The sequence below is a fragment of the Dunckerocampus dactyliophorus genome, chromosome 7 (genome assembly GCF_027744805.1).
Source record: "Dunckerocampus dactyliophorus isolate RoL2022-P2 chromosome 7, RoL_Ddac_1.1, whole genome shotgun sequence".
NCBI classification, from domain to species: Eukaryota; Metazoa; Chordata; class Actinopteri; order Syngnathiformes; family Syngnathidae; genus Dunckerocampus; species Dunckerocampus dactyliophorus.
In genome coordinates, this window is record NC_072825.1 from 26,716,379 (window position 1) to 26,740,365 (window position 23,987).

The 23,987-nt window shown below is 43.0% G+C and overlaps 1 protein-coding gene across 4 annotated transcripts in view; it reads right to left on the reverse strand.

The window, feature by feature from the left end:
• Positions 1–23,987, reverse strand: part of shc1 (SHC (Src homology 2 domain containing) transforming protein 1) — a 48,839-nt gene that overhangs the window by 18,186 nt on the left and 6,666 nt on the right. For 3 of the 4 annotated variants that reach the window (XM_054783172.1, XM_054783171.1, XM_054783170.1), the window contains exons 1-4: positions 5,774–15,581; positions 4,651–4,721; positions 4,221–4,284; positions 2,742–2,861 (exon numbers count right to left, since the gene is read on the reverse strand). In XM_054783172.1, coding sequence (XP_054639147.1) covers positions 2,742–2,861; positions 4,221–4,284; positions 4,651–4,721; positions 5,774–6,361 — 843 coding nt within the window. In that variant the 5' untranslated portion in view covers positions 6,362–15,581. Of the gene's footprint in view, positions 1–2,741; positions 2,862–4,220; positions 4,285–4,650; positions 4,722–5,773; positions 15,582–23,987 lie in introns of those variants that run through there. The other variant, XM_054783174.1, reaches the window with a different exon arrangement.

Consider the following 23,987-nt stretch of genomic DNA (forward strand, 5'->3'; position numbering starts at 1 on the left):
GTGACATTCGGCTTAGAAACTATCGCTTTTGTGCCTTCATTCACATTCACGTCTGCTTGCTAACTGCTAGCACTAGTGTACGTAGCCCCGCCTCCACTACTGGGACAAAGAAGCTTAATACCTGAGAAGATGCTCACTCTCTTCTGTGTTCATTTCATATAGAGCCAATGAACACAGAGACATGCAGAGTGAACCCTCTTGTCATCCAGGCTGTGTACCACAGAGAGACTAACAGGTGGCGCAGACGCGCATATACGTACATGTCGGCTTATCGAGGCCTCATAATTATCGACCTGTTTGTTTTTTATCGTTCAATAAGTCGATTTATCCAATGTCATGACGGCCTAGTGCTACCCAAAATTATGAGCTAATTCCTATAAATTGCAAAGTATTCCAAACGGTGTCTAAATCTGAATACCTGACCGTGATAAATGAATTTCCGTTGAGTAGGATTCCTTATTTATAAACAAAATATATTCATAGTTACAGCATAGAAATCCTGTTCATGACCTTCTAAATACGGTTTTTAACATTATTAGAGCTCTCTAGACATGAAATAGCACCCCTGTAATCACCCTTACACTCCTATTACCCAATGTAGTAGGCCTAAGAGAAAATAAGCCATTTAACACATAAATAAGACTGGTGCTCGTGATCTTTGCTGTAAATATGTTCCTGCGCTTGGGGAGCTGAGTGGAACGATGGACAGAAAGTGACGTCCGGGGCTCAGAGGTGAGTTCTACTGTAGTTTGGCGTGGGTTACAGCTGCAACAGTAGCCCGTGTTCGGCATTATTGTACCTGTTGTGGGATCATTCAAACCTACAATAACATTACCGACACCTATTGACCAGTGTAGAATACTACTTATCATCACAATGTCTTTGAATGCGTCTTCTGAATGCCTTATTTTGAGTGAATTCTGGCAAAAATAGACAGCATTTGCTTAAATATGCAATTTTTTTTTTACTAATAATAGGCCGGAATCAACCACGGCACAGCATGATTTATTAATTAATAGAAAAAATTGAAATTCAAAGCGCAAAGTGCCGAGGGATTGCTGTACATGCAAAATTCCCTAGCTAAACTTCTCATGGTATGCTTATGGACATTTCCACCAATTTTCAACCCTACTAATAACAGTGTAATGGCTCTCTCTACATACTCTCTCTACCAGAATCATATTACAGTATTTTGATGAACGTACTGTATGTATGACTTTCTGGGGAACACTTCATGTCATGAACGGGCATTATTAATACTAAAATACAGTCATGTAAGCAAATATGAAGAAACCCCATGGTGTTGTAATTATTTTATGCATACTCTCTTGTATTCCTAAAGCGCTGCACACAAAAGGGTGAAAACGTGTCAAAACATGCTCCACTAGCGTGTTGCCTGTACTATTATTATGGCGGTGCTGTAATTAAATCCCATAAGTGAGACTGATATGAAATTTCTCACACGGCTTACCCACAGTAACTTTGAGGTGTTTGTGGCGAAACACTGCAAAATTTGGTACACACCTCAAGGGGACTGACAAGCACATGTTTGTCAAATTTGAGTAACATTGGTTGAAATACATGGCCTCCATCAAGCAAAACATCTTTGCAGGGGAGCGGGCAACTGACCGCCAATAAGTCATTCAGCATTTGTCTAATGATGGCAGAACTTGAGTACACTAGGTCCCCAACTTCCGAACACCCGACTAGTGAACACTTGCGGATACGAACACAAGCCGACTGGTCTGTATTTTATTTTATTTTGCCTTGTAGTCGCTCAATCAGTATTTATACTGCTACTGTACATGCTTGACCAGTAGAGAGCACTGTGACACTGCTAATGGGATCAACAGAGGAAGAGTTAGGCTGGGGAGATAAAGCTAAATGGAAAGCTAAATTATACAACCCGGACAGAGCGTGTGATTAAAGTTTATGAAGAGTTAATAGGCCTGTTTAATTCTACACCACCCCCAGAACACTACCTCTTTTAGAAGAGTCTAACGACGACGACCATTTGTCCTTTTTTTCAATAACTCCTCCTCCAACTCCATCACAACGACGTATGCTCAACCACTCCTCTTCAAAGGTAAATAACATTTATCATTACTTATTATTATATCATTTTTATTATTGTTTTTTTCATTAATTATCCTTGTTTAATATTACTACAGCATCCAAACTCATAATTACATACATTCGCATATACTGTATATGTATACACGTACATGTAGTACCTATATCATTGGTAATATTACCTTTTCCCCTACTTAGGAACAATTCGACATAAGAACGGTCGTCTGGAACCAATTGTGTTAGTTTGTTGGGGACTTAGTGTATATCTGTAGTACATGTACCGTATGCTAGCATGTCTTACAATGCATTTTGAATACCAGCAAACCAATACAAACTAAAGTTTCACATGGTTGTAAGGTGACAAGAAGATTCATTTTCACATTTTGTGTACATGACGGCAGATACATAACCATGTTCCATTCCTATGTTGGCGTTCCACTCTGGAATTTGACCCGAAGATGCCAAATGTTGCTGTTCTGTGTTTGAGTTACACAACACCCACGTGTGTAAAACGCTCCATGTGTTTTTCACATAATTATTGCTGAATGTGATTTGGATATTATTTGGATTATTAAGGTAATCAGGACGTACTGTTTACAAGGCACGGACAATACTGCGCTGTGTATTTGTGTGTGTGTTAGCATGGCAAGTGCAGATTCTGCCCCCACCTGTTTGCAGTCGGACGCCAGCAGGTTGAGGCTGCTGGTGGAGATGGTGAGGCTGATTGTCATGCCAGCAAACTGCAGGTTGCTCTTGCCCAGAATAGACGTGAGGCAGCGTGAGGACGGCTGTGAAGGGCAAACAGCATAAACAAAATGTATGTAAAAAAGATTTTGATTATTTTTTGTCTAAGTATGTGTGTGTGTGAAGGGCTCGTGACTGGGGGGTTGGTGGTGGTTAATAGAACAGCTGCAATTGTGTGTGAAAGCGATCCTCTCTGCTGTGCAAGGCCAACTGTGGACGGGACGATCCAAAAAGGCTGGGCCAAGAACATCATACTCACACTCTCTCACACACACGCACACACCCACCCATACACTACTAGGCTGCCAACCTGCTCCTGGTCTTGTGTTTTTCATCCATAAAGGCTAGGCCAGGTGTGTGAAATCAATGGTGAGATAGGCTACAATCCCAATACATCGGAATAATTCAAGGCTTTTACTGTAGTTAATCCATATCATTGTGTTGTCTGCTATGTTCTGCTCCACGTAGGACATTCCTTGGTCAAACAGTGTTGTGGCAGTGGGCCAGTGAACATGGCCACCTGTCTTTTAGTTTTAGGGGAATACTGAGAACAGGCGGCTGTTGGAGCTAATCTCTAGGCTTCTGACACTAGCCCAGGGGTGTCCAAACTTTTTCCATATATAGGTGTAAAAGCCTGTGTGACTTTTGTTTTTAATAAATCCAGACTCTACTTTTATGATGCAGTAATTTTCCGCCATTTCTCTGTGTAAGAGGCACTTTCAACACAACAGAATGGGAGAAGAGAGTTGCTGGTGTTAAAAGTTTCTACCCTGGTCCCGGACATTGAAAAGAGGTGGGGGGAAAGCCGGCTTTTACGGCATTGTAAAAGGGGTGTCCAGACGGGGCACCAAACAAAACAATTGAAGGAAGCAGGAGGTCCGCTTTGATACATTTTGTGCAGTAAACATGCTAAAACCAGTATCTGAACTAATAATCCATATCTTAGCTTTCTGTCATAGGTGACAAAGCATATCTTATAATATATCTCACTCATATGGAATTTTATTTTTACAACATGTGGAGGGCCAATAAAAACCGAGCTACGGGTTGTACTTTGGACATTACTCCACCTCTCCAGCCTGCCTTGTGGCAAGAGAGAGTGGCTACCTGTGAGCACACTTCTATCCACACGAGTGTACAATCAACCTAAATCCAGACCCGAGTAGCCAACTGACCACAGAGTGGACAATCAGGCTAAATCTAGCTCTTATCTAGAAAACCCTTTACCACTGCCCCCACTTAAGCAGTATAAATAAATAATGTCCTGTTTGCATATATGTATGTGTGTGTGTGTGTGTGTGTGTGTGTGTGTGTGTGTGTGTGTGTGTGTGTGTGTGTGTGTGTGTGTGTGTGTGTGTGTGTGTGTGTGTGCGCGCGCTGGTGCCAGTTTGCGCGCTGCTTACCTTTCTCCTGCGCTGGGCCCCTTTGGCTCCAGGCACGGCCTCGCACACCACCGAGATAGCCTCCCTGAAAGATTTACAACATTAATTCAAAGACACCTTCCTGGATTCACTTGTGGTTTTGTCTGGATGGAATGACTGAATTAAATCTCCACGGGCGAGGAGGGGTGGGGGTGAGTGCTCGTCTGCGACACAGACACAAACATCGTGACAGAAACCAGAAGGAAACCACCAGAATTCCAGAAGTTTCTAATTTAAGCGGGGTCAAGAAAGCAGCAGACACTTGCACATCATGCAAATAGAGGCAAAGTCTACAGCTGAAAAAAGGGACAGACAAAGACATGTGGTGTGTGTCTCGCCAAATACCTAACTGGGCCGTGAGGAATGCGATGCTAGAAATAGTAAGCAACAGTGTTTAAGTGTGGGAGCTCACCTGGTGACCTGGGTTCTGGTGTTGAAGTCTAGCGCTCGCATGGATTGTAGCACCTCCACGCAACCCATGTACTGCACGGGAGGAAGGAAACCAGGTTGTGAGCAACAGAGGAATGAGGCAACATTGTCCTCTTCTTTGAGAGGAAACAGTTATGTTGTTGTAACGTTACTTCAAACATTGCCTGTCAAGTAAATGAAGGCTGTATGATGGTGACAGTTTGACTCGGCAACAAATGAATTATGGGCCTGCAAAGAACACAGAGAGCGCAACAAACCAATGCAGGCCAAACCATATGAACCCCCGGCATGTCACATCAGTGGATAGGACTTGATCGTAAAGTGTCATTTATACTGTGTTACATTCTGTGTAACTGTGTAACATGGGTGACATACTTGATGAACAAAGCTGAAAACGGTCCACTTGATTAAAAACAACCCCTTCAGCCCCATACCATTCAAAGAACCCCAATACTTGTTATATAACCGGATAGGTCTCGATGAGGGGAAGAGTCCTATTTATATTTGGTATCATTCTGTGTAACTATGGCGACATAATTGACAAAGTTGAACAAGCCACTTGATTAGGAACCCACCCTTCAGGCTATACCGTGCATATAACATGAGGTTAGCAACAGGCACGCCCATTTTCGATGAAATTTTTGTCTTTTAACTTTGTTTATTTGTTAGGGGCAAAATAGTTCATGGGTTGTCTAGAGTGTATGTTAGAAGAGGGTGATAACTGGACAGAGGCCATCATTCTAAACAACTTCATCGTTTTACTTAAATGATTTGGAGTGCATGAGAAAGTGGAAAGGAACCACATGGTCATTCGACAAGTATATCGCACAACACAGCTGCAACAGAACCAATGTTGTAATACCGCAATAGGCATTTTAAAGTATGCAGAGGCATATAACGCTGATGGATGCTGACCACCTTGTGGAGTTAATTAGACTACAAACTACATCAGGAGGTTGCCTACAGCCACAGCTGGTAATGCTAAGGTTAGACAGATTTTGTAGACCACACACTGGCGACTATAGAATAGAGGCGTTAATTGGGGTATTTACAGCAAACACACTACAAGGTGGAAAAAGCTTCATGTTCAAGTGTCATTTACGTACCCGTACAGTGTAGGAAACACCGGTGGTGCTGACCACGTTGTCCGAGTGCAGCCATCCCCGGGTGGGCTTGTTAACAAAGGAGCCATGCCGCGTCCACTCATCGCCTCCCAGCTGAGCTCCCTCGACCCGGGCCCTCCTGGATGCCCCTCCCAGCCGGTTCATGTCCTGCAGGGGTGGTCGAGGAGGGGGAGAAGGAGCGGTTAAAGGGGGTAGCGGGTGATGCAGCGGCGGGGAGGAGCTGGAGCTGCTCCTGTCGTCCCCGGGAGACTGCAAGTGTGCTTGGGGCTGTCTGCTGGAGGCCTTGAGTCCTGGGAGAAGAGTGGCGGAGACGCCCAGGCGAAGGGAGCCCATCCTTGGAAAGAAGGAGCAAAGGGTGGTGGGGCTGTTCTCGGGTGGGCGGGGAGAAGAGGGGGGCAAGATGGGGGTTAGAGAGGAGGAGGACAGAGAAGAAGGTAAACCAGGAGAGGGAGTGAGGGGGGTAGCAGGACTGGAAGGAGGGAAGGATGATGGATTGGAGTTTGTCTCGTCGGTGGAGCTCAGGGATTCACTCCTGAAGTGGGTGTACTTTGTTTTTGGGACAAGTTCCATAGTGGCTTATCAGTTTTTAGGTCTGCACAAGTCCACGCAGGCTCTAGTGATGTTTTTTTTTTTTTTTTTTTTTTTTTTTTAAATCAAAGTCTCTTTTTTTCAGGATTCAAAGTGTCCCTCTTAAGGACGCTCAGCCCGTCTCCGTCAGTGTAAGAGCGCCATCCATCTGTCCATTTGTCCGTTCTGAACACATTAGCAGGTGGCCCAGAGCCCACCGCTTTAAAGATGGCTTCATCCACAACGAAAGCAGGGTTAAAAAGATCTTTTAGCAAAAGAGCGGTGCTCCTGGTGACGGCGGGATATGGATGCAAACAGTTTGTCGTGAGCGTCGTCATGTTGACATCGGAGTTCATTGTGTGTGATCAGCTCGTGACATCTGGGTCAAGTGAATTGGCCATCTTGTAAAACAATATCTGAGAGTATTTGTTAATGGCCTCTCAGCGAGGGCTGGGGACACAGCTGTCAGCGGCACCACAAAGAATCAACACAAGTGATTGTCTCTCAGCACCCCCTTGCATATGCGTGTGTTACTGCTCTGTGAGAAAAGTACGTGTGTGTGTGAGAAGCAGCTCCCTCGGCAGCTCTGTCCAGCTTGACACGGGCCCATAAAAACCCTATTAGCAGCCAGCGAGGGGAATCGCAAGGGGGTCGTGCGCACTAACAAGGCGACGCACACACACACGGCTTCAATTGGTCAAGACAACACGCACCTGCAACCCACAATGGGCCAAAAAAGAGAAAGCAGGCTTACTAATATATGGCTAGTGTCCAACTCCTGGTAGCAGCACCCTTGTTTTTTTGTTTTTTTAAAGCACACTTAATTCTTCTTCCTCCAAACAATTTGGTGTCCGCCCTGAAAGTCCTTAGCTCTCTCCCTCTCCGCGTCGTCTTCCTGCCTCTTCTTCCAGATGACTTCTGGCGCGGCCTCCTTGCCTTCTTTCTCGGCGCTCCTGTCTCTCCTCTCCCTGTCTCCTCGCCTCTCCTGAAAGTCTTCCCGCTTCCTCCACACAATGTACTCGGCCAGCCTCTGCCTCTCCAGCGCCTCCGCCCTCTCCCGCGCCACCACTTCCTCTCGCCTCTTCCAGATGATCTCCCCCTCACCCCCTCCCGCGGCTGCTTGCCCGTTCTCCAGGCTTGCCCCGTTTAACAGCGCCTCGTTTTATAGAAGTATGAACCGCCTGTTAGCCTCCCCCTAGCCTTGAAGGCTACTAGAGGCCAGACATGTTTAGACACCAGAAATAAAAGATAAAAAAGTTAAAACTGGGCTAGTGTGGCTAGCGTTCCTGACTGAAGTTCCTGATATGGCTGAAAACAAGTGAGGCCGTCGTGGTTTGGAATTAGTCACCAACGGAGCACCATAGGAAAGTGATAAGTCCTGACATACACACAGTAGCACGGTGGTGATGTAATGCTAGAGGATGCAGGTCATTGGCTAATGAAGGCCAGCGGGTTTGTTGTGATTGTAATGAGACCTGATTTTGGAGTACTCTCACGCTGCCGCCCCTCGCCTTTAAGCAACACGCCCGGATCGTCGTCTTTTACCTGAGAGAAGAGCAGGCCTGCCAGAAATAAACAATGTTCCTGTCTACTGTCTGCATAGTCCAACCTTAAAGGGAAACAGTCTGTTAACATGGATAGTTTCCCATAAGTTCCTCAAAAGGAAACAGTCAACCTTGCCAGCACCAACACACCTTGCCTGCAGAACACCGGCACCAAGGCTTGGCACCAAAAAGCTGATGTCCCACGCACCAGCTTGGTCGTGGGTGCAGAAACGAAAAAAAACAGACCCAACCCACAACCGCTAGTCTAGCACCACAGAGGGATTGTCTAGCAACACGTGTGCTAGTCATCCATCTGGTCGTGGGTTAGAAGCACCGTGGAGGAGCCGCTCACACGCGTGTGCTGCGAGACAGCCCGGGATGGTCTCCAGGAAGCTGATAAAGAAGTATGGCTGGAAACGTCGCCCCGATTTTGCATTTGGGCAAACAGTCCAGCAAGCCCCGAATACAAATGTCCTTGATTAAAAAAGATTAGAAAACATGTGTTCTAAAGTAGCACGACGCAGACTCAAGGGACAGTGTAGGTCAGGTGATGACCCCTACATGAGTGGAACTCCTGAGTCATCTACACAAACAGTATGATAATGATCATTAATTAGCTGCATCAAGGCCATCTATTTATCCTCCCACTGATTTTTGTTAAGGTGAGATGAGGACAAAGACGGCTGTGGAGACTCGCCGTTGGGTGAACACGCAGAATGAGGAGGGAGGGTGCGGGGAGACAGGTGACCTGAAACAACCCTGATTCTCTCAGACTGGTGAGCACAGGCGTCTCGAGTCTGAGAAACTGCACACGAGCGCAATCTGCCGTTTCTACTCGACGCATGCAATGAGCAAATGGAGCAGCACCGGGTTTAAAACATCACACAAAGAACTTTCACATTTTGCTCCGTCTGCAGCTGCAGCCCGTCGCCATGGCAACAGACAATAAAAAGAGATGCTGAGAAGTCAGAAAAGGAGCTTTGGCAGCATCCAAAGTCTCCACGTGTTATTATTAATTTGTCTGGTAAAACAGGAGGACAAAACTCCCAACTCGCCACCCCCACCCACCACTGAAAGATCAATAGCTTTCAGGAAATGATCAAAGTTGGAGCGGCGTCGTGCCAGACACTATAAAAGCCAATCAATGTTGACACGGCATGTCGGCGGCATGCAACCGGCTCCACGACTCGCGCGTGTCTGCTAAGTGTTGTCCACAATTCAATGCGCTAAAAACTTGCATAAAAAACAACCTGGATATTTAAATGTAACGATTGTAACACATTCCTGCAGCAATCATACACTCGGACAGAATAGAAAGTCAACAAGAGGAAAAAGTACAGTCACTGTTCTAATGAGTTCCTTGTTTTTGCTAATAAAAACAAACCGGGTGACATCTCCTTAACTGGCCTCCGTAGTCACATGATAGACATGTTGGATGTCCTCTCCTTCCTTTTCCCGACACTCTGTCCGTCCACTCCCTGGACAAAAAAACAAAAAAACAAGCAGTGCCTCTCCTCTGATGTGTTCGATTGATTCACAAAGTCACTGTCCTCCCCTCTACTCTGTCGTCCTCCTTTGCTCCCTCACTCTCGGCAGATGGTGAAATGGCAGCGCCGCCGGGGCGGACAATGGCACTACTTCATCGTGCACTCCTCTCGTCTGTCCCTCCACTTCCACTCCGTCTGTCATCCCCTCCCTCCTTCCCTGTCTGGGTGGGTGACGCTGCCTCCCGTTCTCGCCCTTACCATCTCCCAGCATCACTCTCTCTCTGTAACACACACACACACACACACACGTCTGACGCCTCCCCCATCCCTCCTTTCCTCTCATCCTGTTTCCTCCCAGTCCCCTCTCCTCTCAGCCTCCCGCAACCTCAGTTTAGCTGTGTACATGTGTACGCACAGCAGGATGCTCTTGCCGCACATTAGCGCTCCGGGGGGAGATGGAGATGTGGAATAAGTGAGGAAACGAGGGGTGGGAGCGTGGGGGCTTGATTGCCCATGTTGCTACTGCTTTACTCATGTTTGGTAACCCGAGAAGTGAGAGAGTGCATTGAGGACGGAGACAGTTCCCCCTCCCCTCTGTGAGGATGACACGAGGTCACACAGTGCGACCTTGATGAACGTGGGCAGAGAGAAGAGGCTGTCCGAGCAGAGCGGCAGCGATTGGTGCTGAAGCAAAAGCGCAAGAAGGCAGTGTTGTGGAAACGCAGAGGAAGTCACCCAAAGACATCCACAGGAGTCCTCAGATGACACTACAGGCGCTGCAGTACCACGTTTGGCCACTACAATGCCATCTATCCAGTAGAGCTTAAATGTGAAAGACCAAATCAAACACCCTTACTGTACTATGATTAGTGGAAGAAGTGCAAGCCCACACCATGCCTAAAAAGTGTGAATCCACACATGACACACTGAAGCAAAGGGCTGACTCCATTAGTAGCATACAGCATGACTACCACATCCATCAACACTGTCACAATGTTACACAGTGCTGAGTGGACAGTGCCTTACTGATGAAGATAAGAAAATCAATGATTCTTCTTTAACAAAACGTCCCTGTCCAACAAAGTGTCCAAGTGTTTTCATGATTTGACTGATATTTTTCCGTAGTTTCTGGATCAAAATGAAAAATGAACATGCTTTTTGTTGTAGTCATCCCATTCCTGGTATAGTCGTAGCTCTGTTCTATCTTTGTATCTTTCAATTTAATGTATTATTATTTGAAACTGATTAACGGCGAAAAACCTTATAAATGTCATTCCCTTGATGGATTTATTACTAGGGATGCTCTGATCGATCGGCCTTCGCCGCAAAATGCCTTTCAACGGCGATCACAAAAGCTGGTCACTTTTGGCTAGTACTACTGCAGCCTGTAACGATCACCCACTGAACTCTACTACTGGAATGGCCCCGATCACTTGCTGCGCATTGGAGGCTTGAAACCACCGGAAGTGTAGAAGCCGCCATGTTGTTTCACCCAAAACAAGAAAGCCGAACAACTAAGAGGAGTTCGAGATGCCATCTTGTGCTGCTATTAATTGCACAAATTGTGATACTCGTGAAAATCGCGAGAAGGGACTTACATTTCACAGGTAGGTAAATGCTTATAAATAATAAAAATAGTTAAAAAAAATAGATACTTTAAATCTGTAAGCATCTTTTCATCTAAGTAGTTGTAAATGACCCCTTATTCTCCTTTAGATTTCCACACTGCAATGCTCAACTTCTAAAGCAACGGGTAGTAAATATGCGGAGAGACAGGTGGATTCCTGCAGCCAGATCGCAACTCTGTTCAAGTCATTTCACCGAGGAGAACTTGGACAGGACCGGCCAGACCTCATAGCTTGGTGTCATGATAACAATCTCCTTCTCAATACAGATAAGACTAAAGAGATGATCATTGACCCAAGAACAAGGGAAAAGGAGCCGCATAAACCCCTGTTTATTGATGAGACTGAGGTGGAGAGGGTGAAAACCTTCAAGTTCCTTGGCACACACATCAGCGAGGACCTCACCTGGTCTCACAATACCCAACAAATTATGAAGAAGTCACAAAGGAGACTGTACTTCCTGAGGAGACTGAGGAAATTTGGCATGTCCACCACAATCCTGAGTTGCTTCTACAGATGCACTATGGAAAGTGTCCTTACCGCCTCCATCACTGTTTGGTACGGTAACTGTACAACACGTGATAGGAAGGCACTCCAGCGGGTGATCAAGACCTCACAGAACATTGTTGGGGCAGCCCTCCCCTCACTGCAAGACATTTATAAAACTAGAGTCCTACGAAGAACACACAACCTCATCAAGGACAGCACACATCCACAACACTCATTATTCACACTCCTACCGTCAGGCAGACGCTACAGGAGTTTGAAGTCCAGGACCACAAGGCTGGCAAACAGCTTTTACCCACAGGCCATCAGGCTTCTCAACGAAGCACTCACACACGCCGCACGCAACACACGCACACACTCATAGCACTTTATTATTCACTTATTTATTCATTCATTTATTTGTATTATTTATCTGTATTAATGTCTCTTCTGTTGTTGTTGTTGCTTAATATATTGGTATTTATGTTTCTCATGATGGTATTTGTTTCTTATGTTGGTATTTATGTTTCTTATGTTCTTATTCTTTTTCTTGTGTTTTCTTTCTTTTCTTGGGAGAATGAACAATAAGAATTTCATTGCATAGTATAACTGCCTGTTTTACTATGCATATCACAATAAAACTCTTGAATCTTGAATCTTATTATTTAGTACCCTTCAATTTGAATTAATTAATTTATTTTATGAAAATGTAATTTGTCTTATGACTTTTTTATGGTGTTTGTCCTTAATTTAAAATAATAACAATAAAATTAAAAATATTTTTTTTATTTTTCTTTTCAGTATGGCCCTGACACGCCTTTATTGTGAAGTACTTCATAATGACTTGATAGAGCGACCCTTCGCCAGAGTTTGTCCTAGTGCGTTTGTGATTGTCTATCATTTTTTTACCACATATTCCATTGGCCAACACAGGTCGCTTGTCAGTCTGTCACCCTAAAAACCAAAATGCACATGAGCACACACAAACAGGCAAGTCGCCAAGCCAGTCGAAGCGTGTGCGCTGTTGCTGCTGCTGTCCCGTGTGGTTTTCCTCACCTCCCAGCATGCACTGCTCCCCAGTGGAGCTGTGGAGAGGGCCGCCGTGGTGGGAAGTGGATCAAGCACAGAGACACAATGTTAGGCAGCAGAAAGCGCAACACTGAGTGGGAGAGAGTAACCAGCGAGTGAGAGGATGATGAAGTGAGAGAGCAAGAAAATAATCCAGCGAGCATGTCGGGACACGGGCTTTGGAATGATGGGAATTAACTGAAAGGAGTGCATGTGTAGGATGCTTGTGTTTCAGCACGCCCGGCACCACTTTGTCTCCGAGCATACCGGGGATGGGCAGCTGCAGCTAGCCAACATAAGATAAAACATTAAGAGCATGAGATGCAACACACACACACACACACACACACACACACACACACACACACACACACACAGGTATACTGTACACTGTATATATTTTGCTGCACAACAGCCTGGTTGGGGCATGCAGGTCAAAATAATGTGGCTAAATGAGTTATTCAACAATAAATGACGTGTGGTCACATGATCACTTGGTCATTGGTGGGTGTGTGCAGAATAAATACACTTGTCACAGGGGAGGAAGAGGAGGGGACAGGAAAGGCTTGGAAGCCATGTTTGTGTTGACGGCTTTTGATACGCTATTATATACCACATTCTGTCATCATACCTTCATACACTCAGTTTGCCACCCTGGGCCCGGTTGTTCAAAATTCGGTTATTTTAACCACTGGTTAACCCCTAGCCACCGGTTAAATTCCTTACCCGCCGTTAGCTAACCGCCTGTTAAATATGCGTTGTTGAAAACATGGTTAGTCATGTCGTTAGTTAATGGCACCGTCAAAGTTAACCATGTGGTTGACGTCACTGGTCAGCGCCAATATGTCCGACAGTTCCTCGTTTTGTTGACTTCCGGGTTAGCAAAAAAAATGTATAGCGAAACGATTGAACAAATTTAAAAAATGTATTAAACAAAAAATATTTGAGTTAAATATATTATTCATTAAAGTACTGTAAGCAATATTTAACATAGTTTCCAGCTTTACAGCAAAATGAACCTCCGGCCCTACGGAACTACTTAACCAGCCTTCAAAATAAGAGCCAACAAATTAAAGCTAAATGTTTTACGAATTAAAACAAGCGAGCAATTTATGAACGACACAATTAAATAAAAATGTTTTTGGTTACAAATATTTTGCTCAGCACAAGCTGTTATAGCTTGGAAAAACACTGAAAGTCGGCTCGCTTTCAAAGTAAGAGTCTTTGGGTTCAACCTTACATTGGTGCCAAGATGATAATACGTATAATAGCTACTCATGTATAAACGACACATGAGCACAAGTGAACAGAACACAGCTTTCAATACATGGCAAAGGCAAGACTACACCATCAGACACACTACACTTACAATTCCTCTGGAAAGCTTTTTAAATAATGTAACTATCTCCTCAAATTGCAAGTTCATAAAAATACAATCTTGTGACGCCGATAAAGCCTCCAACAGCTCTATGGACAATTATTCCATCACAATAGTTGTTCTTAAACATGACTAAGATAGAATTTGCAAGCTTAACACGGTTCAATAAGATAGTATCCTTTAAAATCCAGGCAGTTAAAAGCATGTTTTTCTGTCTTGCAAATAGAAATAATTTGTCATGTGCTGAAAAGCTGCAATGTACAGTAATGCATAACGCAGACATCAGCAATGCACGCAAGGAGACAGGACAGTATGGCATCATGCAGGCAGCGTTAGCCGGCGACTCCATCTTGAGAGTTAACCACCGTTTAAAAAGTTAGCGGTGGCCCTTAGGTGTGTTAACTTTAATGTAAAGTTAACAGCCAGTTAAAGTTAACAGAGTTTTGGACAACAAGGTAACGGTGCCGTTAAAGTTAACGGTTGGTTAAGTCTGCTTAGCCAGTGGTTAAATAAATAACAAACGGGCCGTGGTCTGAGCAATAAACCAATCACACAAAACGCTTTCTGGAGTTCAACGTGTTTGTGCCATGAGCGTCACAAACGCGGGGACCATGCCTACACCTCTGAGCAGTAATTACAGTTTCCCCGAGGGTGGGGTACACCAGTTGTCAATGGGTGTACGTGAATACAAATTCAAATAGTGTCCAACACTCCCGATTACACCTCACACAATGCAAAGAGCACAGAGCAGAAAGTAGAAAGGAGACAGATCATGAATGTGTTCATTGCTCTGTGTGCGGGAAGTTTGATGATTGCATTAGTGAGTGTTTAATCTTGTAATAAGATTTCATTTACATTGGTGTTCCCATCCCTGCACTGCGCAGCCGTATGAACCTGTCACTGTGCGTGAGTGTCTGGATGAGAGTGTGGGCATTCCTCCGAAAATGAGGCTTTATCTCTGGTTGGGTGCATGTTCGCATGGCTCCTGCTTTATCATGTTTGTTCAACTTTCCCCTTCAACTTGGTATCAAATTAGAATGCAGACTTAAACCATAGCGATCGCAAGACATAAAGTAGACGAAAATAGCAAAGCTCAAATTCAACACATTCAAATGGAAGGATCCCAACATCAGGCTGGAAAAGAATATATGTAGCATGATTAGCTATCTACTTATCAGTTCTCATGCCAAACTTTATCTAAATGTCACCATGAAAATACAATCGCAATCCCTTATAAAATGAATTAACAAATTGATCATGTTCAATATTTCAAGTTAATTAAGATAAAAAAGGTTTATGTTTTTTAAGTGTGCAGGGGTGGGGCTTACATGGCTTCAGGTCACACATCTGAAGGAGTGCGCAACAGTGAAAAGTCTTTTTCGCCCAAACTACCACAGGCTCAAACGGTCTAACCACCACAAAAGTACGATATTCTGCAAGAATATGATTATAGTGTAGTGAAAAGTGAAAAAATAACAGCGCTACAAATACAGTGGGACTGAGTGCAGACACTCACCCGCAAAAATGGGTTGAGATTTTGGGGAAAATGAGGGTAGAAAGTGAAACATTAGATTAGCAAGAGAGAGGCCTGTCTGCCCGTCTCGCTGCGAGCACTGCAAACATGTGAGCTGGCTATTTTGGGTTAACCCCCCCCCCACCCCCACCACCACCACCACCACCACAGTGCCCCTCTACCACACTCCCACATCTCTATGTGCTTCCATCATTCCCTTCCTGCTTCTCTCCTCTTACATCGTCCCCCCTCAAACTCGCGACAGCCGTCTCACGCTTACCTAAACACTGGAGGTCCTGAAAGGGCACGCGTCGAGTCACCACTTTGCCAATTTACTTCCTACAAAAGCCTGACCCCCCCCCCCCCAAAAAAAAAAAAAAAATCTAAATGAACTACTGAAATGAGGGCATCTCACTTAGTCACACTTAGAGCTTCCTCAACTGTATAGGAAGTGGAAGTGGTTAAAGATTGAATATCACACTGACAGCTAGGATTTCTCAAGTTTATGTCATAGACTGTGGTCATTAAGTTCCTGTTTATTCATTATTATTATTATTATTATAGTATTATTCTTTTGCCCTTTTAATATTATTTAACTAAAATATCACAAAATTGTGCTAGGATTAACAGATGGAAATCCCAATTCATGAATTAGACATGGGCCGGTTACCGGTTTCAAGGTATACCACAGTATGAAAAAGTCACAGTTTTCCGTCATACCGTTCCAACGATATGAGAGAAAGCGAAGGTCCCCACAGCCACTTCGTGGAAATACTTCGTCACGTCCTGTGTTATTTCTCTCAACCGGAAATGTGTGGGCTGTGTTGCCAAAAATCGAGCAACTCAACTGTCATGGCATATATAGCACGTTAGCTGCCTTGTTAGCATCAAGCGGTGCCGGTGTAGTGACGAGGAGTGTGCCTTCGTAGAGAGTTGCATCCTCTAAGAATGTTTTAGTGTTAAATGCACCTGGCCAACACATAACAAATACATTAAATAAGCCATACTGAGTCGTAAATGTCATTGTTTAATATGTTGTAGTATAAACACATATTGCCGCTACAAGTTGCAGCTTAAAACGTGTAGTAAATGATAAAATACGCTAACATTTTTTAGGAATAATTACTAACGTGAGTAATGATTACTCACATCGAGGATGACCCTATGTGGAGATTTCCATTCAGAAGGAGACAGGAGTCGGCGATACGTGGTATAAACAGTTGACTGGCCACTGAACAACATGCAGCAACCACTTAACGTCTGACCCAGGAACAGAAGTGAAACTTGGTGAACGTTCCGACTCTTTTGTGGGTCAGCACACAAGCAAATTAATCAAATCACAGCAAATAGACAATCCAACAACTCCAAACAGTCTTGTGGACAAGTTGTGACCTGCACAGTCACCACTATGAAACAATCACGTACCATTACGAGTTTTTTTTTTATTATTTATGTTGTGACCTTCTTGAGCCACTTAGTGATTACATTATTTGCAATTTGCTGTGTTTGTTTTTACGAAGAAAATATGTATGGTGTTGCAACATAAGTTGCAGGATTAGCCACAGTAAACTATTATTTTGTAATATTATTTATTAAGAAAGAATTCAGTTATTTTGTTACTTATTTTAAATGTACATGTTCCACTTCCATCATGTTCTATTATACTGTTTAAAATGACTGTTCAACAGAAAGTTGGTTTTATTTCCTTGTCAATACATATTTCAAAACCACATATTTTAGAGCTGTAACTATAATACCGTCAAACTGTGATAATTTTGCTCAAGTTTATCATATCGTCAGAATCTCAAATTGGCCCATGCCTAGTCTGGAAAAATTAAAATAAATAAATAAATTACTTAAAGGTTACAATTTTGTATTAATTATAAATACATATTAATTATATTTTAGTTATTATATTATATTATTTTCGTGAAATGTAGGCTGTGATTGCACAATAAAGCACAATAAATGTAAACTTTCTATAACTTATTTAACATCACACACAAATATATTCTTACAGTGTCCTATTCTTCATTCATTGGTACAATTTAATAACGAAGCCGCCTATCGATAGATATATTTCTACATTTTTACTATTATTATTTAGGGGTGTCACGATTTGCTTTAATAACGATTCGATTCGTATTAAGATTAGCGGTTGCCGATACAATTCGAGGACGATATTGTTTCATTTGGAACGATGCAATCCGAAACGATTCAGTAACTTTAAATCCATTCAGTAACTTTTAGCCAAACATTCAACCACTTTATTCAACTTATCAGAGATACTGAACAGGATACTGTGGTGTGGTCTGTTTATGATAAGAAGTTTTGATAATGATGAGACTAAACCGGGAGAGCAAACAGATACTTTGCAGATAGTTTCCATCATGGCAGATGGCGTGCAGCAGTGTAAGGAAACGTGGTAATGCAAAAGAAGAACACATAAGAAACACGAGTGTAAAAGGTCAACAAAAATTAAGACTTCCCAGCCTTTCCTCTCTCCTCCTTCCTCCCCGGCACAAGCAAGTGTGCGGCATTCATTGCTTCCACGTATGTAAGCGTGTTTTGACCTGAACATGCTATGCTGAATGATGACATCACGACCTGTCACTGCTGCTGGACCGTAAACTAAAAGTGTACAAAATGTCCTTACTTTGCATATTGTCGGCATAAATGTCAAAAGGAGTTTCAAATAAGGCCAGATTAGTTAAATATGAATCCTGAATCAAGTGAATCAACTGACCTGACCAAAAGAAGAGGAAGCGAATCAACTGTGTTTCACAGGTCCACTACAACTCCCATGACCACAACATAGCTGGACGTCACAGACAGGCAGATTGTAACGTTTAACGTCTTTATCATTAAAAGTGCTGAAAAAAGCACATCCAAATAAAGCCTGCTGTGCTTAAATCCAATGCTTCACTTCCTAGTATTGATTCAATCGACTGATTACCTTATAAACGACGTTAGATCGATATATACGTCGTCCTAAAAGGAAACTGGGAGAACCCAGATCGATGTAGTTGAATGGTAAGACTATAAATCGATGCATCGATGTAGTGAATGAATCATCACACCTCTATTATTATTAGATTATTATTATATCCCGTGAGGGAAACATAGTTTACATCAGCCTTGCATCCTAAGCAGAATCTGTGTTGTCAAATTGTGATGAATGTTGCAGATGCAAAACAGGCAGCAGACAGGAAGTACTTCATCATTCCTGGTCAACCATTGTACAACCGCAATGCTTCAACCATTTACATTTTGGAATTCACGCTTTGCACCCTTTATTGCCATTTATTTTTTCATTAACGGTTTACGATGCCCTGCTATTTTAAAGTGTCGTTCCAGTCATCTAATGGCTGCTCTCACGGATGACATGCCTTAGTTTCTCAGCAAGCGTCAAAGGATAAACTCATGTTTTGCTTTTTCTTTCTTTTTGATGCATTTATTCTAAAAGACGGAACAAGGTTCACAAGCGGTTTTTGTATAAAAGGCACAGACATGGCATTTTCTGACGTATCTAGTATCTGAGCTGTAGAAACAGAGGCGGCACGGTGCCTGTGTGTAAGGAAATGCCGAAAACAGGGGTGTGAAGTTTCACACTTGATACTCACCTGCTATTTTTGGGAGCAATTGAGGCCACCCGATGAGCATTTTGCATGTCACTCACAACAGATGCTAATTGTCTGATTCTGGAATACCACATTGCTGTATAAAGGTGAATACTTTCCTGGGTTCTGTGTAAAAGTGACATGCACCTTATAGACAAATCAGCTGTTAAAGCGTCTGTGACATGATCCATCAAACTTGCTTGAATATGTTACTGTACTGTATATATTGTTTGTAATTATATTCTACATTGTTCGATTTTTGAAAGCTAATGGTAAATTCACAAAAATTACATTTATAGTTTATGGAGCCACTCATGACAAACTAGCTCACAGCTCAACCTCATTTCCCGAAGTGACGTCATCGGGGTAACACCTCCAAGGTGAAGCAGAGTACACAAACGCTGCTCGAGGTGGATCTTCGACTTGGTTCAGTATATTTTTCATCAAAATAATAGTCATGCCAAAACGTGCTGCTGCTGGATGTACGTTTGTTTTCTTTTCCAAAAGAGGAAGGTAAGTCAGCAATTTTAAAGCAAGTGCGGAGAATGAGAGACAGATGGACGCCCACCTCAAGTTCTGTTCTTTGCAGTGATCATTTCACTGATGACTGCTTCAAAGGAACACCTTTGCAAGAAGCATTTGGCTCGAAAGTACGGTCTAAACACTTTTTGAAAAAGGATAATATTCCACTGGTACAAAGGGAAAAAAAACAACAACAAAAAATGACCACTACATCAAAGTTGGCACAACAGAGTAACTCGTGCCTTGTTTACTTAATGTCTTCTAAAAACAATTTCACCATAGAGGCAAGGCTGCAAAGCATTACACATGTTATATAAACACCTTTTGACAGCGATGTGTTTACTGTGGGGGGCGGGCGCAGCAATGCAATCAAACAGGCTATAAAAATGTCTTAACGCTAAGCAACTCCAGAGTAATTTACACTTACCATTCTGTGTTTTGAAGGTGACCAATCTTCATCTCCATGCCTTAAGGCTGAAGTCCATGTTCTGCAAGTTCTCTATTTCACCTACAAATGTTTCTTCCTCCTCGAAAACTATCGACACATCGCTCATATCTTCGCTACAATCATCCTCCGTCTCGTACACCGCCATGTTTGTTTACCTGTGTGATAGCACCCCGATGGCGTCACTTCTGGAAATGAGGCTGAACTGCGAGGGCTAGTTTGTCATGGGTGGCGCCATGAACTATAAATGTCATTTTTGTGAATTTACTGTTTGGGTTCAAAATTCTAACAATGCAGAGCATAATTACATACAATATATAACATATTTAAGCAAAGTTGATGAATCATGTCAGGGACTCTTTAAGTTGGGAAAAACACTATGCAAATCTGTAAGAATTTGAGCATTAGAATGCGCACCGTCACTTGTTACTGACAGACTGGCTGACTGACGTCAACATAAGCGGTTGTCAACATGACTGGAAACGAAAGAGAATGAAAATCTCATGTTTGTGCAGTTTTAATATAAACAGGGGTTAAATTATTTTTATAGTTGTATGACCCCAAAGAATGTTAAAATTACCTAAAAAATGCCTGTACTGTTACAGAAATCTTTCTGTTTACATTAGTTCCTATGAGAAATACTGTTTTGGAATATGAGAGGATGACGAGATTCCCGGAACAGTTGATGTTCGATTTCAGAGGTTTCACTGTCCATAAAAAAACAAAAAAAATAAAGTCAAGACAGGCAGAGACGAAGCAGTGCTGGAAGAAATGCAGCTGTGGCCTATTGTGTGAAGGTAGAGACAGATGACCACGTGCTTCGACCTTGAAAACAACCTCACTCTGTCACCACAATGCACCCACACTGACAAACAAACACACACTGACATCACATTGTATTACATCCTGTTGACGTTTATGGCAAAACAGGTCCAACCCCGCAGTGTTTTACTGATTGCATCATATTCACAACTTGCACAAACCTGCCAAAAGGAAGCTGCAGCAATCTCAAGTGTCAAACTGTCGCCGTCAGTCAGGAGCAAAACCGTCAGTGTTGATTGATGCAGTTTGAGCGCAATTGGACAGATCCAATTTTAAATCAAGTGGATTTTTGGATTGAGCCGTTTTTTTTGTTGGAGTAGCCTGAGATGCTCCGTTAAGACTGACAGATTGCTGTCTCTCTGTTTGTGTTGCTTTGGGTCAATATGTCTTGTTTGTCTGACTCTTGACACGTGGCCAAGTCTCCCATTTTTTGGGATCAGTCGTCGTCTTCGTTTCATCAGCACAGATAAACTTGACCATATAATATCACGTCAGGGGCGGCTGGTCCCGAGTGGTGTGTCTGACCCTGATAAGAGACTCTGGTCCGCTGCCTTCAGTGGCCTCAATCATTCCGAAAAGCCTTCAGTCTGTTTCTGTAATTGTCGTTCACCTTTTCTTTGTCAACATTTAGGTGTGTTTTGTGCTTCTGGATACTCGACACACAAAAGGGAGCGGTTGACCATAACAAGTTTACTGTTGGATTGTGTACTGATGCCAGTTCATTGGTTGGCTTCACCCTATTAATGCAATTCAAAAATGAGCCTCGATGTGTTGGTAGTTAAGTTTCACACGGCAGACATGATGTTTTTGTTTTGGCACGCATGCGTACTGTGAAGGAAAGTGGGAGGCCGACACTGCCCAAGACATAAGTTAGGGCGAGGCACGGAGGGATCGCTGCAGCTGCAACAGTACTAGCCACAGATCGGCTTTCATGATGGCTGTTGAAAGGCATTTATCGGCATACGTGATTTTTCACGGAAATCGGCCTATACTGATCGGTGGCTGATCGATCGGAGCATCCCTAGTTTCTAATCAATTTGATATGCATTACTTGGGTTTCTAACCATCTGACCATGTATGTAAGGCTTTCACTCGACTACCCCAACATCACTGCAAACTACAATGTCACCAGGAAACAAATTGCTGCAAAGTGTCAATCACTAAAGGAAAATGTCTCATATGATTTGGTTGGTCAAGATACAGTAACTGGTTTTCCCAATGGAGGCCCAGGTCGAAATCCATCCATGCATATTCTATACCACTTGTCCTAATTAGGGTCATGGCCGAGCTGGAGCCTATCCAAACTAACTTTTGGGAAAAGTCCATCCCAGCACACGAATAACAACCAATCACGCTCACGTTCACACTTATGGACAATTTAATTTCCAATTATCTTGCATTTCTGTGGATATAAAACCAGAATAGGCGGGAATACAACAATGATACATGCAAACTCCAACAGTGATTCGAACCTGTGGCGCTGACGTGCTAACCACTCAGCCCAATGGGGCCCAGGTCACAACAAACTTATGTGTGTCTTTCTAAACAAAGGATGGCCCTTTGATTGTGGTTCTCAACGCATGCACAGCAAACAACAAACAGCTCATTTCTGTGTGTAGTCTGTGAATATTGTTATGATTTAATGCAATAACACAAGCTGGAGCGTGAGGCCACCGCTCAGTTGACTTGTCATTGTTGTCTATTTTAGACTCCAGGGTGACAGCACAATGCTAGTAAAGCACATAGGGCAATGTCAAGACAATGTTGACAGCTCCAGAGTTAAACACTGAGCTTATGTCAGGGGTGTCCAAACTTTTATTGCTCACAAGACCACAGCAGACAGAAAAATTGAAGAATAAGAGGACCACTGAGTATTTTTTTGTACTTTTACCTGTTTGTTAAAGACACGAAAACCCAAACAATGTAGTTTTTTTTTTTTAATCGACAAACCCTGATTTTATTTGTATACAAGCTGCACCTACAAAGATGACTACGGTCAAAGTGTGAACATCCCATGCATGCATTTATGTGTGGCGGCCCACCACAAATAGATTTGACGCTACCCGTTGGCCCTCGCAAATAAACACATTATGATGGGACCGTCTGTAAATGTAGCTTGTTGTTACAAAAGAAGATGGCATTGTAACGCAGCTTCTTAGCACTCCTCATACGCAGGTCTGCAAGGGAATAAGAAGGTGTAGCAGGAGGGATCAGTGCTGCCGACTGTCGCTATATAGTCGTCCCTCGATTATCGTGGTTAATTGGTTACTGACCTGACCGCGATAAGTGAATTTCAGCGAAGTCGGATTTGATATTAATAAATGGAATATGTTGTTTAACCATTATTAGAGTCCTGTAGACATAAAATAACACCTCTATAGTCACCTTTACACTCCTATTAATTCTTTGTTTACAACACATTGCTAATGTGCAGGCAGCGGGATCACTGCGGGGACACATAAGACGGCCACGGCTTTAAGCATAGAATGCTAGTGAGCTAACTAGTCAGCCTCCAATTTATTTATTCCAAGCTTAAGAAAGGGTTTCAAACGGAGTGGGAAAGGTGGACAAAGTAAGAGGCCAAAAACGTACCTCTTCCACACGGATCAGGAGGAAAGCTTTCTGTCACTCTATCATGCTAGACATGCCATAGCTGACTACATGCACTGTTAAGGTAATGTAATGTAATTTAATGTCATGTCTCATCAATGTTTAGTGTCATCAGTGATGCTTAGTGACCAGAATGCTACATATGACTTGTCTTTTATAATTTTTTAACTAATAGGCCATTGTCAACCACGAAAAAGCCATCATTTATTAAATAATTTTTGAATTTTTTTTCGAAGCTATTTAGCGAGTCTTCAGACCCATCTACTGTATATTCGTTTTTTCAAAATAAAAGTGACTAGCGACAAATATAGTGACTTTTCCTGGTCATACTGGACATTACAGGAGATGAACATGAAAGAATGTATCGCTCTTCTCAATCAGCTGGGGGTGCTGCTGTAGGCCACCCCTTTTAAAAATGGGGGGCTACCTCCAAGCAGCTCCGTCTTGCTTGTGACAAAAAAAAAATACACAAAAAGAAGCGACAGAACAAAGTTCTAAGCATACAGTAT